The sequence below is a fragment of the Vombatus ursinus genome, unplaced genomic scaffold (genome assembly GCF_900497805.2).
Source record: "Vombatus ursinus unplaced genomic scaffold, bare-nosed wombat genome assembly UNPS02014789.1, whole genome shotgun sequence".
Lineage (NCBI taxonomy): Eukaryota > Metazoa > Chordata > Mammalia > Diprotodontia > Vombatidae > Vombatus > Vombatus ursinus.
The window spans coordinates 13,124,345-13,143,041 of record NW_020954567.1 but is presented as its reverse complement, the minus strand read 5'-3'; the positions used below and the strand labels follow the sequence as shown (position 1 = coordinate 13,143,041).

The following is an 18,697-nucleotide window of genomic DNA, read 5'->3' as shown; positions in this document are numbered from 1 at the left end:
AGCATCCCAGACACAGACTGGACTGAAAGTTAATGAATGCATCAATGTATGAAGAATATGAAACAAAACAGATATGGACTGAAATCCCACCACATTCTATCATTTTCCATCCTGTCTTATAAGGCAATCCATCCCATTTTTTTGATAGCTCCAATTGTTGGGAAATACTTCCTTAAAATGAACTGAAATCTTTATTCTAATGGCTTTCACCCAGTGATCCTAGTCTGTCAGGCTGGGCTGGGCTGTAATAACTGGGACTGTACTGTGGCTGAGGGCTAGAGGAGATGATCTCTGAGATTCCTGGCAAGTCTGCAGTTCTCTCATTTTATGCCCATTTGGTTTAAAACTCTATCCCAAGTCTTCTATTATTTTTGCCCTTCTTGTTCTGAATTCCCTGTCTAACCTATCACTAAGAAACAGCAATATGGTCCTTTGAAAACACTGAAGGCCATGTGAATGACAGCACCAAGTACATTCAAAATGATAAACTAACATTCTCATCACATTCTTTTCTGAGCAAGCCTACCTATACAGAGACAGACAGACAGGGAAACAGACAAATTTTCAAAAGATCTTTGGAAGGTTCTGCATCAAAATCTACTAAAAACAGCTGAGGGATCATAGGATAAGAATACAGAAAGAACAATTTGTCAGGAATAGGGAATTGTTCTACAGCAGGGTTCCAAATTTACTTTGAACTCAGGGAATGAATGATTGTCTCAGCTTTCAGGGATTTCAATAAAAGGCTAAGGGGATGTGGGGAACAAGGAAGCAGCATGTCTTCAATGGTTTCCAACCTAAGATTGTGGCCCAAATTACAGAAGTCAAAGCTCTACAGAAAGATCTTGGAAAATCTCAAAATGAAACCAAGCAATTTGTCCTGAGTACGTCAGGTAAGAACATTGGGAGAGTCTCCATTCTACCCGTTCTCTCCTTTCCTATGCTCCTATATAAAGCACACAGAGCCCAAACTCGTTAGAGGATGTATGGTGATAAATGAAGTTATAACAGGGACCACAGACATCTCTACTGCAAGTGATACCATCTAGTGGCACAAATCACTATTGGGGGAGAGAGGAATGGAAGCTGACAAAAGATGATAGAACTACCACATGACCCCAATAGATCTGTATCCATGTTGGAATTCTTTCTAATAGTATAAATGGCAACTCATCCATGCCTTTCATTCTTTGTGATTTTTGCCAAAGGTTTTCCACAACTCTTTCACAAGGGATCTATTAGTAGACATGCTGAAAGCCATTTTCCGGGTCTTCATATCTTTTTTTTTATTTATTTAAGGCAATTGGGGTTAAGTGACTTGCCCAAGGTCACAGAGCTAGTAAATGTCAAGTCTTTGGTCTGAGGCCACATTTGAACTCAGGTCCTCCTGACTTCAGGGCTGGTGCTCTACCCACTGCTAGCTGTCCTGACTTCATATCTTTTAAAGGTACTATTATAGCACTCAGGCTTCCCATCTGTTATCACTAAATCAAGCCACATGATGAAGCTTTTTCAATCATATATTTCTTCACAGAAATTTGTAATACCACCTCTTGCATACAGCTGATCAATGGAAATATGCTGCATCTTTATTTATACTCTCCACGTATCTCTCCGTTGGCCTTTTATTAACCTTACAACTTTAATTACACAGAAATTATGCTGTTTCAAGATAGGTAAGTAGTTACCTAACCACCTTTCAAATTTTTGCTCCAATGTGAGCATTCTAATCATCTAAATTATCTAAATCTTCTAAATCTTCTAATTATCAAAATCTTGCCCATCCTTCAAGACCCAGCCCAAGAACTTCCACCACCATGCAAGACCTTCATGGTCCACAATGGCATTCCCTCTTTCTGGATTTCCCCAATACAACACATTTTTTACACTTAATTCTATTATAATCATTTCATGTGTCATAGTTTAGTCTTCCAAGGTAGACTATGAATTCCATGCAAATGGAGACCATGTATTATTTTTGTTTTGCACCTTCTGAAACCTAGCCCATAGCACGGGACATTTAAAATAGTTACTCAAACAGCAGCTGATCTAATTGGTTGGGAATGAATGAAAAATTAATCACTCAAAAGAGGATTTTAACTATTGCACAATGTAAAGCAGGATTCTCCAAAATGTTTTCTAATACTATTAAGGAACAAATACATAGTCCCAGTTAATTAAATAACACAAATTACATATTTACAACATCATGGCAGATAATCTTAAATAAAAACCTAAACTATCAAAAATTGTCCCTATTCTTTGGAGAACTAAAGAAGGGGAGAATGGAATAATCATTTATCAAGTGCCTACTAGTTGCCAGGCATTGTACTAAGTGTTTTACAAATATTATGTCATTCCAACTTCACAACAACTCAGGAAGATTAGTGCTATTATTATCCCCATTTAAAAGCTGAGGGAACTGAAGCAAGTATAGGCAAAGTGACTTGCCCAGGATCACACAGCTAGTAAATAACTGAGGTCAAATTTGAACTCGTGTCCTTGACTCTAGGCCCAGCAGTCTAGTCACCAAAATTCCTACCTGCCTAATGCAAGCCATTACCTCAAGTACAACATAGTAGTAAACAATTTAAAGTGCTATCTTAGATAAGCCAACAAATATTTTTCATGAAATGTTAGGGCACATTTTTCACATTACTGTACATTAATACATGTTAACTTAGAGGAAAAAAAAACATTAAGTCACATCTTCACCAAGACTTAATTCTAATATATAAAATTGGTCCAATTTATACTAAAAGGACAACAGAAAAAAGTAGGGGCCAGCATTGACATTTTAAACCAGCAGCTGATCTCACAAGCTATTTGACATCCAGGAACAGGGCTCATTTCAAGGAGAAGAAAAGAACCAGAAGGAAAGCTGTCTCCCCTAAATAGAGTCCTTGGGGGATACAACATTAAATTCATAGTCTGTTCCCAACTTTCCTCTGAAACTTCTTTCTAAACTTTCTTTACCCAATGGTTCTTGTGCACTAGGAGCAAAGTACCTGCATTAGAAGAATCCAGCACTAACTGGAGAGAAGGCCTATTTGCTTGGTTGGCTGAAACATCAGTAAACGAATGATCACAAATTTCAGTCGAACTTTCACAATCGAGAAGATGTTTTTGACCTTTTTCAGAATCCCTCAGAATCTCTTCCATTGCCTTCTCTAACTGTTCATCTCCATTGGAGACTATCTGTAAGTTAAAAAAAAGTGCAGCAATAAATTTTAAACTTGTCTACAGACTTAGAGTTATATAAAGATAAAATGCAATATGTTTGTTGATTAATGCTTGCTACATCCAAGACATAAATCAAAACATTTTATAGCTTGAAACAAACAAATTAAAGCAATCATATATTACAAAGAGAATACAAACTATACCTAATTTTACATAAATCTCACATCAAACATTTTTAAAAAATGAGAGGGTGCTCATTCTCTTGTGGTTTCACCATGAAATTATAGGGATATAATTTCCTCTACTGCATTTAAAAAGTGATTCAATTTACAAAAACTGAATATATACAATTTAAAGAACACAACTATTCCATAATTTTTGTATGAAACAGAGAAAAAATGCAGTGAAGTTCAAGCAAACACTCATTTGTGACTATCTTCAATCAAAACTTATTCTTTACACAAATTTTATCTCTTACTAACAATGGTTTAACTTAATAAGGAAAGCTCTTGATGTCCTATTGATTTCTTAAATGACTTGACTGAGGCCATTTTAAACCCTATATAAATTAAGGAAAAAAGCATTTAATTATGCAGTTAAGATTACAATAAGTACAACATGTACTCAGCAAAGGCATATCTTATAAATAACCTAACCAACCTTGTTTTTCAGTAACAACTTTTTGTTGTTTTAGACCTATGATTTCAATGTAGGAACTCCCTCTACCAATTCACAGATCCTCCAAGGCAGAGAGGTAAACTGCCTGTAATTTCCAGCCTTAGAGAGTTGCCTGGGGCACTGAGAGGCTAAATTATTTACCCATGTTAACATAGCTAGTATATGGAATGAGTAGGACATTGTCCTAATTCCAAGGCCAGTTCATTATATCTCAATGCCTCTCAATAATACTGATAATATGGAATAACCAAATTCCTTTAGGAAAACTCCATTCTGACATCATTTGGCCAATGTAACTTTGTTCCACCTCACTCCCATCATTCCATTTCAGCCAGACATGCTTTCAGAGAAATAATGACATGAGGCAGAGTATATGCCTGTACAATTAAAATTAGAAAAAGATGCATCAAAATCACTACCAAAATATTAAATCATTATATTTTCATTTAATTAATAAAGTATTATTCCTTTGAAGGTAAAGTCAATATTTAATAACTTTCACCTGCTTTCCATTCAAATACTATATTTTTACCATAAATGTCTGACTTGCTCCTAAAGCTTGCACAATTCTATCATCCAAAACAGAGCAACACAACTCAAGAATGAATTGGAAATGTAATAAACAGCACCACCAAAACTTTTTACTCCTACAACATTTTTCAACACACTCATGGCACTCAACTCACTTTTTAATCTCAATTTCTAGACATCAGTCAGTCAACAAACATTTACTAAGTGAAATGTGGTTGAATTATTACATTGTTCTCATGTGTCTGAACACTTGGATTGTTACTATTGTGTTACTTTTTGTCACTGAAAATGTACAAGAAACAGAATAATCTCCACATAAGTACTCTCAGATACTAAAAATACTGCCAAATAGGTACATCCAAATCACAGCAACTGTAACAGGACCAATACACCAAAAGGTTTGCTTAAGATACAACATTAAAATCAAAAAGAAAGCAAAATCCCACAAATCCAAAAATAAAACATACACTGTACTACTACTTGCTCAACTATCCTGTGTACTAAGAGTAAGGGAGAGACAGACGGACAGCATAAATGAACAGAAACATGGGAAATCCAATAACCCCCTTAGGAGCCAACTAAGAAAAAGTTTCAACTACTTCCCCATGCATCTTACCCTTTGCAGCTGTTATTTGGCAGTTCAAAATCCAAAAGGCAAAAAAGATAACCTGGCAAAAAAAAAATCAGCTTCGGGGTAAATATATGTTAACTAGAGTCTTCTGAACACATCAACAGTGGGGGGGGGGAACCTGATTCCATATATTTACTTAGAACCCATTCAAATGTTAAAAACATAAAATAAATAAATGGAAGCAATTTGAGGAAAAGATAATATACCTTAAGTTGAGGTTTTTCATCATCTTTTGTAGAGGTATCATCTGCTTGCTGAGGTACCAAAACAAATTCTTCACTGTTTAGTGTGGTCATAGAATCAGATGACCCACTAACCTTCTGTAAGGAAGCTCTAACCTCCATTTCAGGACTGCAGAATTCTCTTGTCACATTCACCTAGCCAAAACTACAAAGAGAAAAAAAAAATACTGCCAGTTAAAACATTTAAAAAGTGTTTAAATAACCCTTAGTCATTAAAAAAAAAAAACTTCATATAAACAGGAATCCTGCTGGCTAGATAATTAACTTGAGGCTACTCAGTCTGCCTGTTCAAATTGAGCTACGTACAAAGGAAATGTATTCTTTTCACCCTGAGTCTCCAGACTGCCAGAATCATATTGTTTTCTGAAAAACAACACGAACCCCACCCAAATGCAAATTAAATAGACTGTGTAAATTATTTCAATATCACTAAACTTTCAGTAGAAATATTGGTTCTTCTTTTTAATAACAGGTAAAAAGGAATAACTGGAAGGGGGAAAAGAGGTCAGAATCAAGGAAAAAAAAAACCCTGAAAGAATTTTATTAACTGAATCTGCATGTTTCAGATAACATTCCTCCTCTAGTACAAGTGTTTCTTGGGCCACAAAGTGATTTTTCTAGGTCAAAGAAGTTTTTTTTTTAACTTAAGGTAAAATCACCACCACTTCAAGCTTTGTTTCTTTCCCAGACACTCCACTAATTATATAAACAAACAAAAAGCTCTCAAATGACAATCATATAAAATACCAAGTTTCAGCCATTGTGCATTTGTATCCGCAAAATGTACAGTATTTTGTCAGGGAAGAAGTTGAAATTGCACAGTCTAGTGAGCTTGCCATCCTTTTGCTGGGGGCAGGGGAAGAGGACAAGGGTAGAAATATAATCATCATTTCCTCTACACTTTGTTGTGTACCTTATTTGTATATCACTGTACCTCCCTCCTTTCCTTCCCCGACCTGCCCCCAGAAGAATGTAAGTGCCATGGGGGCACTCTATCATGCAGATATATTGGCCTACCTACGGTTTCTTGAACATAATACTTCATCTCCTATCTCCCTATCTTTAAAATGTCCACCATGACTGGCATGCTCTGCCCCATCACCACTGTCTCTCTTAGTTTCCCTGGCTTCTTCTAACAAGAAATCAACTCAAAACCCACCTTCTACAGGGTTTTTTTTTTCCTAGGTTCCTCCAACTCTTAATGACCTTCCCTTTCAGATTACATTCATCTGTATTATATCTTCTATTTACCCAGTTATTTACATGTTTTCTTCATTAGAATGCAATGCTCCTTGGTGGAAGGGGCTGTGTTTTGCCTTTCTTCATATGCCCACCACTTAACGCAGTGCCTGGTACATAGTAAGCACTTAATAAATACTTGGTGATTGTCTGACTGAGATAGCACCCAGCTGTTCTTGATGAATGTATATCCTGGACCAATTTAAACTATACTCTTGAGTACTCAAACAACTTGAAGATTCTGACTGCTTAGCCATTATCAATGATCTGTAAAAGATAATCGTATCCACAGGAGGTGCTTCAGGACTAGGGAAGGACAAGGGTTGTTCCAACTTTCAAGGAAAGTAAAAGCATAGAGTTTGCAAACTACAGACCAAAATCTGACAAATTCTTGATAAAATTCTAGAATATATTATTAAAGGAATGACTCGTGATTATCTAGAAAAGGAAGCAATTACCACAAAGAGCCAAAATGGCATCATCAAAATCATGTGATGCCAGACCAATCTTATTTTGTTCTTTGACAAAGTTATTAAACCACAATGTATAGAGAGGGAGGGAGGCAAAGAAGAAAGGAAAAAAGGGAGGAAGGGAAGGAAGAGAGGATCATGGGGAAGAAAAGAGAAGGAAATTACAAGTGTAGAGTCAGAAGGTACATAAATGAAAGAAGTTCCTATAGTTAATCAGGATAGGGGAGAATGACCAATGGTCAAAGTAAAATTCTATAGCTGTTGAAGAGGTACAAAGTGTTATACTTTAAAAGACCCATGATTTTATTTAGCATGGTTATGGCAGACAATCTTTGCATAACATACCAGAGCCTTTGCTTTGTTGACAATCAACAATTTAAGCACCAATTTAGCAACAATGTGCTAGACACTGTGCTAGGCTTGAGACCCCAGACATCACTTCCAAGCCATGTCAAGACAGTTGAGTAGGGCTTTCATAAGGACATAAAAGGGCTAGAAATGAAAATCAACTAAGATAATTTTTTTTTGTTTTTTTTTTTGGTGAGGCAATTGGGGTTAAGTGACTTGCCCAGGGTCACACAGCAAGTGAGAATATTTTTCAAAAAATAAAAATCATCATTAAAAAGCCAAATATTCACCTCAACAATCTACTTTTGATTGAATTGCTAAACTAATGTGTACATTCATGTAAATTTAATTCACCCATGTATTTTTTAAGAAGTTGACTAAATTATTAATCTATAGTTTGTAAAAATTCAAAAAAGCTATTTCTTTAGCTATCTATCTAGTTATTCCTCCAAAGGTGCAGGCATCTAAAATGGAATACCTTCTAAAGGGAGGAATACCTTTCTACCTCTAAGATGCTATGGCACTATAAAAAGCTTTTTCAAACTGAGCTAAATCAGAAGAATCAAAATAGTGCCTGATTTCCATTCATTCAACTCAACGTGATCATTATTTACTGAGCCTACCAAAAGCTTAGCACTGTGCTAACACTATTAATTTTCCTTTGAGTGTGATAGCCCTATTCTTATTTGTTGACCTAAATACCAATAAAGTGATAAAGACCAATAACTCTAAATAATATATGAAACTTTTAGGGTTCTTTAATGCTCACTGTTGTCTGTGAACTATAAGCTAATGTCTACAGGGAGGAGACTCCACTTCAATGCATTATTAAGAAATAAGATATGCATATCAGAGCACTACTAGTCTTGTTTAAATTAACAACTATAAGACTTCACTACATGAACAGGTTAATTTCTATTTCTCCTGTTTATCTCCTTTCCCACAGGAGCAAATACAGTGTCCTGCATCTGCTGGACACTATATAAATGATTTTAACTGCAAATGAACCAGACCTACACCAACCCTTAAGTTAGAACATGAGTTCCACCCAATTTTGTAAAATGAACAAATATTTGAAATAGTCAAGGATAAACATTAAATTGAAACTTCGTTAGAATGGTTAAAATTGCAATTCTACATATTAGAAAGTAGGACAGCAGCATTCAGACAAGTCTCTAACTAAAAGTGATTTTCTTACAACATAACTAAATGTATTTAAACACATAAAATCAGAGTGTAAAATGTGAAGCTCCCTTCTGAGTCAAACAAAATGACATCAGCCTTCTTGCTTTCAGTTTATGTGGCGGATTCATATCCATTCATTTTCTAAGTAGCTCTTGAACTAAAATAGCAACCTAAATGGTAACCTAAAAACCTAAGTGTGAGTCAAAGTTTGGATACGGTAACAGCCCAGTTAGAAGGAAGTCTAGAAATGACTACAGCTGAACCATTACAAAAATGGGAAAAAAGCAGTACTATGGATAACAAAGAGAAAATTAGCAACAGTTCCAAAACACCAAGAAAAACAAAAACCTTTGCCTTAGTATTTCTGAGGGAAAAATTCTAGCCAGAAAAATAAAATAGCATTTGGCCACCAGAGCCCTTTGAGGCTTTGAGACTGTTTCCAGATTTTAAAAAGAGGTATATTAAACCTCATATGCCCAAGTCGCTTAGTATTTATTCTCATTCAAAAGGGTGTGCCAATATAGTAGGAGCTATATTATGGGTTCTGACCTAGAGACAATCTATCTCTGAGCTATGGAAATACCGGCTTGACCATATTGGCAAGCTCAGGTCTAGGCTTGCCAGGCTACTTTCCTCATAAACTTTCAACTGAATGGAAACTTTATAGCAGGGAGAAGGCTGAACACATACTAGCACAGCTATATTCCAAAACAATACATTCACGAGAAGGACTAAATATGTAGATAATCCATTAACCAAAGCGAGGACATGGCCACCATCATCCCATCATTTAATTTCATCAAAACTTATCTGCTGACCTTCAGAATACTACTCTCCTGCCCTCTCAAAATGATCTGAGCACCTGGCTTGCAGTTTTCCTTTCCAGGCAAGTAGGTGTCACAGTGAGTAGAGCACTGGGACTGAAGTCAGGAAGATGCAAATTCATATCCTGCCTCAGACACCTCCTAGCTGTGTAACCACAGGCAAGACACTTAACCTCTGTCTCCTGCAAAATGTGGATGATAGCAATAGCACCTACCCCACTGGGTTATTGTAAGGATCAAATGAAATGATATTTGTAAAGCCTTTGTACAGTGCCTGGCACAAAGTAAGTATCTGATTAGTGCTTATTTCCCTTCTGCTTCCTTCCAACAGTACCATCACCCCTGGTGACTTCAATATTCACTACTGACAATCTCCTAATTCATCAACCTCATGTATACCCAATGATATACATCTTCATTCTACTTTAGCCATTCACAGGAATGGTCACATCCTTGACTTTGTCCTAACCCCAAACTCCACTTCCATCAATATTCTAATTGAGGAAACTCCTCTCTCTAATAATTTCCTTGCCTCCCACTTTCCCCACTGCCTCATTCCCTCTAAACATGGTACACAGTTGTCTGGTCTACTAGCAGGCCCAGTGGATAGGTTGCCAGGCCTGAAAACAGAAGGACTCATCTTCCTGAGTTCAGAAACAGTCTCAGACGCATACTAGCTGGGTGACCCTGGGCAAGTCACTTAACCCTGCCTCAGTCTCTCATCTGCAAAATGAGCTAGAGGAGGAAATAGCAAACCACTCCAATATCTTTGCCAGGAAAACCCCAAATGGGGTCAGGAAAAGTCAGACATTACTAAAAAACAACTGAACTGAACTACCATCCTCCCAGTCCCCTAGGCGTGCAACCAAGGTGTTATCTATCCTCCACTCCTCACTCTCTTTACAAGTAATGCGATGGGCAGCCATAAAACTAATGCAATCTTGAACTGCATTAAGAGGAGCAAAGCTTCTGAGAATAAGGAGACAGTAATCTCGCTATTCTATGCCATCATCAGAGCTCTTCCGGGGTTAGTTCTGTCTACCATCATTTAATAAGGACACTGATAAAGTGGAGCACGTCCACAAGAGGGCGATCAGCATGGTGAAGGACCTTGAGACCATGTCATACAAGGACTGGGTGAAGGACCTGGGGCATTTTTAGCCTGGAGAAAACACAACATAGAGACGTAGGTGGAAGACATCATAGCCATCTTCAAGCATTTTAAAGGATGTCAGGAGAAGGAGGGATTAGAGCTGCTCCGTGTAGCCACAGAAGGAAGAACCAGCTAGTGCAATGGCCCAGTACATGGCTGCAGCTCATCCAACCTTGAGCAGCTTCTTTGGTCTCAAAGAGCCACACTGAGTCCTGGACAAGAAGTGTCCGAGGTGTATGCAGTCTGCACCAGAAATCACCATTGTTAGCACTGGGGAATGTGCATCTGTGGTAAGTGTTGCAGCAACAAAGACCCCTTGTCTTAGATGAGTTTTTGCACACTACACAGGACAATATAGAGTGTGCGCCTGAATCTCAGACAGAAATGTAGTTCTGTGACAAGCAATTTAAAGTGCCATGAATGGAGCTACCTTCTTTGTAAAGTCAAGGAACCTGCTCCTGGATAGAGACAGTCATTATGAAAGTGAAATTGTTCAGATTTCAGCTGTTCAAATACTAACCAAGGACTTTACTCATGCAGGAAGCAATATGTGGGGCCACTGGTATGTTATTTCAGTAGGAGGAGGCAAGGCCTCAGAATGCCACCCAAAAGTTCACTGTCAGTAAAGACTCCAATTCTAACAAAAAATAGTCAGCCACTTCGCTAAAAGCCATGCACAAAGCAACCAATCTCCTCCATGAGCTAGACAGGTGGCACCACAGTGCATAGAGTGCTGGGCCTGGAGTTAGGAGGACCTGAGTTCAAATTTGACCTCAGATACTTAGTAGCTATATGACCCTGAGCAAGTCACCACCTCAGCTTCCTCAAATGTAAAATAAGGATAATAATAGCACCTATTTCCCAGGGTTGATGTGAGAATTAAATGAGATAATATCTGTAAAGCCCTTAGGACAATTCCTGGAACACAGTATGTACTTAATAAATGTTTGTTCCCTTCCTCCCATGGCCCCCCCTCCATCCCCATGAATCCTGGGACCAAAAATCATGGAAGAGTATTTGTGAGGCTCAATGCAAATGTTTTAGACCCACAGTAGACTATATGGCACAATGGATGTTTGCAGAAGTTTGCTTCTATAAGTGTTAAGAAATGCAATCAAAGTGCTTGGAAAAACCTAATGTTTGCTAATCCAGTGCAATATGTATATAGTTTATTAGTGCCTTAAATGCAGCATCATATTTGACTTTGTATACTTAACCTCACTGGTACTTATAGATTGAGGGAAATACTACTGTTAACAAGCTGCTGTTAAACTATCAAGTATTTTCAGCATAAACCATACATTAATAGTATGTACTGTGGTTACCCAGTGAGTCATTCCAATGTCCTTTTTTATTTATTTATTTATTTTTTTTGCATTCCTCTATGGGAACTAGGGTAAATTTTATTCACTCTATATTCCTAGAAGCAAATGATTCAAGATGTGTCCTTTGTATTTGGACACTAAAACCTGCTTCAATTGTTTTATACAACATTCCTTCATCAAGTCACTAAGTGGATGGGAGCAAATTTTGGTTACTTCTGAAGGGGAAAGCTTTGGTGGTCCAGGTTTTTATACTTCTCACTTGATTAAAATGATTGTTCAACAATTATGCTGAATTGTGATTAAAAGCAAATTTTAAATTGTGTATTCATATAGCTATTTGTTGCCTGGGAAACCACTACTCCACACTACCTTTCAAAAAGAAGTGTGCCATCCAGTCAAGTGGTCCTAGAAAGCAATGGATTACAAAATGAATTACAAAATAGAACAGTCTAACCCATCTCTTCATAAATATTATTTAATTATCATTCCTTCTACTGAATGATTCTAAGAATATACAAGGGGAAAGCTCAGCACAGAAAGACCTAAAATGATCTGAGATAATTTTCCATCTACCACAAGCCCTTCCTCTTTCATACAAGGCTTATTATCCATTCTGTATCCCTAGTTATAATACAATATATCCTATCCAAAAAAAATTTTGGATTACATTATTTTTAATACACAACAGATATCCAGTACTATGTCATTTTTACTTCACCAAAATTCATTCTAAAGATGTCCCACATTTTCCCACTTCCATACTTTGGCTCAGCTTTGAGCTAGGTGGTGCTGTGGACAGAGGACCAGGCCTGCAGTCATCCTGAGTTCAAATCTGACCTCAGGAACCTACTAGCTGTGTGACCCTGTGCAAGTCACTTAACCCTGCTGGCCTCAGTTTCCTCAGATGTAAAATGAGCTAGAGAAGGAAAGGGCATGCCACTCCAGGATCTTTGCCAAGAGAACACCAAATGGGGTCAGGAAAAGTAGGACACGACTACAAAACAGCTGAACTGAGTATTTTGGCTCATGTTGCTGCCTGTGCCTATCACGAAGGCATTCCTCCAAACTCCAACTCATCTCTGCTCATCAAAACCTTAAATATTGGGGCAGCTAGGTGGCGCAGTAGATAGAGCTCCGGCCTTGGAGTCAGGAGGACCTGAGTTCAAATCCGATCTCAGACACTTGACACTCAACTAGCTGTGTGACCCTGGGCAAGTCACTTAACCCCAATTGCCTCAACAAAAAGCAGAAGAAAAAAAAACCTTATGTATCCATCACGGCTTTATTTAGGTACAGCCTCTTTGGTAGTATTTCTTGATCTTCACAATCTCATGTTATTTCTCTCTCCTCTCAACTCCCAGAGCCCACTTTGAACAAAGTCTGCCTTACATTGTTATATGTTATTTGTGCATATGTCTTATCCTGATAACTAGAATATAAACTCTTTGAGGGCAGTAGCTACTATGTAGTATATACTCAATAAATACTTGAATTAAACTGTGTTCCAGTTCTGCCACCTATTTGACATTGGGCAAGTCATGACCTCTCTGGGCCTCTGTTTCTTCATCTACAAAATGAGGAGACTAGACTATATGAAGGTCTCCTCCAGCTGCAAATCTATAATGCAGATGGCTCTAAGTCTGGGAGAGAACTTAGCTGTCTATGTGGGGGTTAGAACATGAAATTCAGGGTCAGAAGTTTGTTTTATTGCATTGTTGTACGCAAAGGCTTTATGGTAAATACAACAATTAGGAAGAATTCTAATAAATACAAAAGCACTCTTTCTCTTTTTATTATCACTCTAATTTCACAAGGTTAAGAAACCTGTGAAAATGAAACAGACTTCAGGACAATAGACCTTACTCAAGTTTGAAACAATAAGGAAGGAAGAAGATAAGATACATATCAATTACTTCAGTCTTTTCAGATAAATGACTTCATTTGATGTTTGGGGGGGGGATATGAAACAAAAAAAAACCTTATTTAAGGAGGCAGGCCCTTTTTCACAGCTTCCTACCACAGAGATTGATTTTTAGGAAGCAAAAGAATTCAAAATACAAATCTGATTTAATTTTACTTTAAAACACACTGCAACTCTAGCATGTATACAAGATTTCACAAGACGGGCTTTGTTCAAGATTATATAATGAATACCAAAGTGTTTACAAAACTAGAAAAAGAAGGCCCTGCCTGAGTGAAGATTCTGACCCATGTGCTGAGTCACTAGATCACAAAGACAAGAAATGAATTCAAAGCAGAAATTATGGATTACTGTACGTACAATTCTAATTATATTTGAAAATAAAGTAACTCTAGTTTTCATTATCTAGTAACAATAACAACTTCTACAACACAAATTTCTAAAACTATTTTCAAAATAACATATTTCGTTAATAACTATCAAAGGCCACATAAGAAAACTATTAAAAATTATTTCTCTGTGACCATTTAAACAGGAAAGTATATTTTATAAAGTCAACAATTTGCTTCAATTTAACAAATACTAATTAAGTACTCTACAAGGGACTTATCCTATCACCAATCTTACCAAGCCTCATTTTTAGACTACTTCCACCATACACTGCCTTCATTCCTATAATAATAAATACAATCAATAATTATAATTAATTTAAATAATCAATTATCAATAATAAAGAGGTGTTTGAAAGAAGTATTAGAAAGAAAACCAGAACTGAAGAAATTATTTGCTTCTCAAATGGCCCAAACAACAGAAATGCAGAAAGAGTGAATAAAATACAGCAGCCAAAAAACGGCAACAGCATCAGAATGACAGCAAAAAGACCAGTAAGAGACTTCTTTCTAAAAGTACATAAGGAGACAGAAGTGAAGGCAAAAATCCAAGGAAGGTAACAGGTAAGAGGAAGGCCAAGGGCATTATGGACAGAGCCTAGTGATACCCTGCCTGTTTTTTGTGGGACTACATTACAGTACATGAAAGGAGAGAAGGAGAGTATGTGGATAGAGAGTAATGTGTGATGTGCCATGGTCAAATCAAAGGCTAGCAATGAGGGGAAGGTGACCCCTGTGATCTCAGAAAGAGAAGAGCCTGCAGGGGGGTATATGAGGAGAAGGTGGGGGTGGACAGAAAAAGGGGAAAAGAAAGAGGCTTTGCTTTAGTGGGAGGATGTTCCACTAACATATGCTCCTATGGCTGAAGGAAGAGAGGAAGAGAGGGACCTTGAATTGGATGTGGTCTGGGGGATTTGGCATTTGAAGTCTATTACTCTTGCCAGAAGGAGGAAGTTGGAACTAGTGGCACCAAAGAGAGTGAGAGAACATGACCCTAAGAAGGAGAATTTTGAGGCAAACGGGGAGGGAAAAATAACCAGAAGAAGGAATAGATCAGTGGTGGACTGTTAAATCAATGACACAATGGTGGAGTGGCTCTACCATGGGAAAGTGGCCTTCCTCTGCAATAACTGGCATTATTCAGGGAGAAAGGAACAATTGAAAGGGGGAACTCCACAAGATAGCAGCAGAGAGTACCTAGCTACCTTAGAAGTATTGATTATAAAAGAAATGTGGAGAAAAGAGAGATCCCAGATAATTACAGGGGTCACAGATCAGAAAATATGGGCGTAGAGGAGATGGAAAGAGAGAATGGATAATGAAGAGAATAAGAAAAATCTTTTTTGGAAAGGGGCTCAAAAATGAACTTTTAAAAACTAATGAACTAGGCGCAGCTGAAATGGACAGAGCACCAGCCCTGGATTCAGGAGGACCTGAGTTCAAATCCAGCCTCAAACACGTAACACTTACTAGCTGTGTGACCCTGGACAAGTCACTTAACCCCATTGCCTAGCCAAAAAAAAAAAACCAAACTAACGAACAAGACTACTTAAAGGGAGGAGAGGAAGAGGGAATCTACTTGACTAAATAAGAGAAACAAAAGTGCTGAAGAATTAGATAACCAGATGGAATAAAAAAAAAACAGAAAGGGAAAGAGTTAACGAATGAGAGAAGGGGATCAGAAATGAGGAGAAAAGTATCAGTGGGAATAGCAGTACTCTTAAAAAGATTAAAGTAAAGTGCTTGAAGAAACATAGTAATGTGTTTACAGCAGAAGAGGAGGAAAAAATCATAACTTGAAAAAAAAATTAGGGACAGAGAGATAGAAATATAAACCTAACTCTCATAACTTTAAATGTTAATGGATTAAACAATCCAATAAAATGAAAATGACAGTTTGGATAAGAGAACAGAAACCTACAAGCTATTCCTTATAAGAAACATATGAAAACAAACAAAGATATACGCAAAATAAATAAAATAACTGCAGCAAAAACTGGAAAGCAGTTTGTCAGAAATTAGGCTTACCCCAATATCTTGCACCACATGCTACACTACATTCTAAATGGATATGTGACCTTTACAGTAAAGATCATACTAATAAAAAATTTCAGGAGAAATAGATCATATGCCTCTCACCAGTATAGGTAGAAGGTATATTCTTAACCAAACAAGAGAAAGAAGCAATTACAAAAGATAAAAGTTTGATTACTTGAAACTGACACAAAAAAAGGTTAAGAAGTCAAAAAGTCTAACTCCTTCCTTATAAAGATTTAAAAAAAAAAAAACTAAGGCCCAGAGAAATACAATGATTTTATGAAAATCCAACAGCTAAGTTAGTGGTAGAAATGTAATGAAGATCCATTGTCCTACATGGCAGAACTGAGATATTTCCACCTTACCATTTCTGTTTTTCTAAGCAAGTAAAGCAGCATGCCACAAAGTACTACTAACTTGTACAGTACGAACACAGAGCAAGACAACATGTAATCAAGTAGCAAGCAGCATAGATAAAAAATACAAAAAGGAACTATAAAAAAGAAAGATGGAAGTAGAATGGACCATCACTCAGAACTGAGAATCTATTTTCCCATAGAAACAACGTGATATCATCTACATAGATGAGATTTTTGATGTTTCTCCCAGCAATCTTAATTCCAGCTTTTGATTCTTCCTGCCTGGCATTTCAAATGATGTACTCTGCATATAAATTAAATAAATAAGGTGACAATATAGAGTAGTGTTATACTCCTTTTCCGATCTGAAACCAATCAACTGTTCCGTGTTTGGTTCTAACTGTTGCTCCTTTGATCCGCAGACGGGTTTCTCAAAAGACAAGTAAGATGATCTGGTATTCCCATCTCTTTGAGTATTTGCCACGTTTTGATGTGATCCATATAGTCAAAAGCTTTAGTGTGGTCAATGAAGCAGAAGTACATGTTTTTCTGGAACTCCCTTGCTTCCTCTATAATACAGTGAATGTTGGCAATCTGGTCTCTAGTTCCTCTGCCTCTCTGAAAACCAGGTTGCTCTTCTGATAATTCTTGGTTCACATATTGCTAAAGCCTAGCTTGCAGACTCTTAAACATAACCTGACTGGCCTGTGAAATAAACAAAACCGTTCATTAATTTGAATGTTCCTTGGCATTGCCCTTCTTTAGGACTGGGACATAAACTGAACTTTTCCAATCCAGTGGCCACCGGTGAATTTTCCTAATTTGCTGGCATATTGAGTACAGCACTTTGACAGCATTATCTTTTAGGATTTTAAAAAGCTCAGATGGAATTCCATCACCTACAATGGCCTTTTTGTTAGCAATGCTTCCTAAGGCCCACTTGACTTCATTCTCCAGGATGGCTGGCTCTAGATCAGTAACCACACCAGGGTGGTTATTGGTGATTTTAAGATCTTTCATGTGTAGTTCTGTGTATCCTTGCCACCTCTTCTTAATCTCTTCTACTTCTATTAATTCCCTACGATTTTTGGTTTTTTTTTATCATGCCCATTTTTACATGAAATAAATGTTCCCTTGATATTTCTAATTTTCTTGAAGAAATCTCTTGTCTTTGCCTTTGTACTGTTTTCTCCTATTTCTTTGCATTGCTCATTTAAGAAAACCTTATGTCTCCTTGCTATTCTCTGGAATTCTGCATTTAATTGGGTATATCTTTCCCTTTCTGCTTTCCCTTTCACTTTCTTTCTTTCCCTAGCTATTTGTAAAGCTTCATTAGACAGCCGTTTGGCTTTCTTGCTCTTCTTTTTCTTTGAAATGTTTTTTGCTGTTGCCTTATGTACCACATTGAGAACCTCTATTCATAGTTCTTCAGACACTCCATCTACCAAATGGAATCTCTTAAATCTATTCATCACTTCCTGTTCATATTCATAAGGGATGTTATTTAGGTCATACCTTTATGGTCTGATGGTTTTCCTTACTCTCTTCAATTTAAGTTTGAATTTTGCAATAAGAAGCTCATGATCTGAGCGACAGTCAGCTCCAGGTCTTGTTTTAACTGACTATACAGAGCTTCTCCAGCTTGGCTGAAAAGTATATAATCAGTCTTATTTCTATATTGACCATCTGATGATGTCAGAGGGTTGCCTTTTGGGTTGTTGAAAAACAGTGTTTGCTATGACCAGTGAGTTATCTCCATAAAATTCTATTAGTCTCTACTCTGCTTCATTTTGTACTCAAAACCCAAACTTGTCTGTTATTTAATTATCTTTTGATTTCCTACTTTAGCATTCCAATCCTCTATCATGAATGTGACATCTTTTTCTAGTGTTATTTCTAGAAAATGGTGCAGGTCTTCATGGAACTATTCAACTTTGGCCTCTTCAGCATCAGTGATTGGAGCACAGACTCATATTACTGTGAAGTTGAACAATTTGCCTTGGATTCAGACAGATATCATTCTGCTATTGTTGAGATTACAGCTCAGTACTGTTTTTCTCACCCTTTTATTGACTCCATTTCTTCTAAGGGATTCTTGCCCACAGCAGTATATGTAATGATCATCTGAATTAAATTCACCCATTCCTGTCCATTTAAGTTCACTGACACCCAAGATGTCAAT

The 18,697-nt window shown here is 37.2% G+C and overlaps 1 protein-coding gene and 1 pseudogene across 1 annotated transcript in view; one reads left to right on the top strand and one right to left on the bottom strand.

Annotated features, from left to right (window-relative positions):
- Window positions 1–18,697, bottom strand: part of RABGAP1L (RAB GTPase activating protein 1 like) — a 648,400-nt gene that overhangs the window by 573,852 nt on the left and 55,851 nt on the right. Inside the window, exons 2-3 of the mRNA XM_027868366.1 lie at window positions 5,230–5,410; window positions 3,009–3,198 (exon numbers count right to left, since the gene is read on the bottom strand). Coding sequence (XP_027724167.1) covers window positions 3,009–3,198; window positions 5,230–5,367 — 328 coding nt within the window. The 5' untranslated portion in view covers window positions 5,368–5,410. The remainder of the gene's footprint in view (window positions 1–3,008; window positions 3,199–5,229; window positions 5,411–18,697) is intronic.
- Window positions 10,625–11,213, top strand: LOC114047535 (annotated as a pseudogene).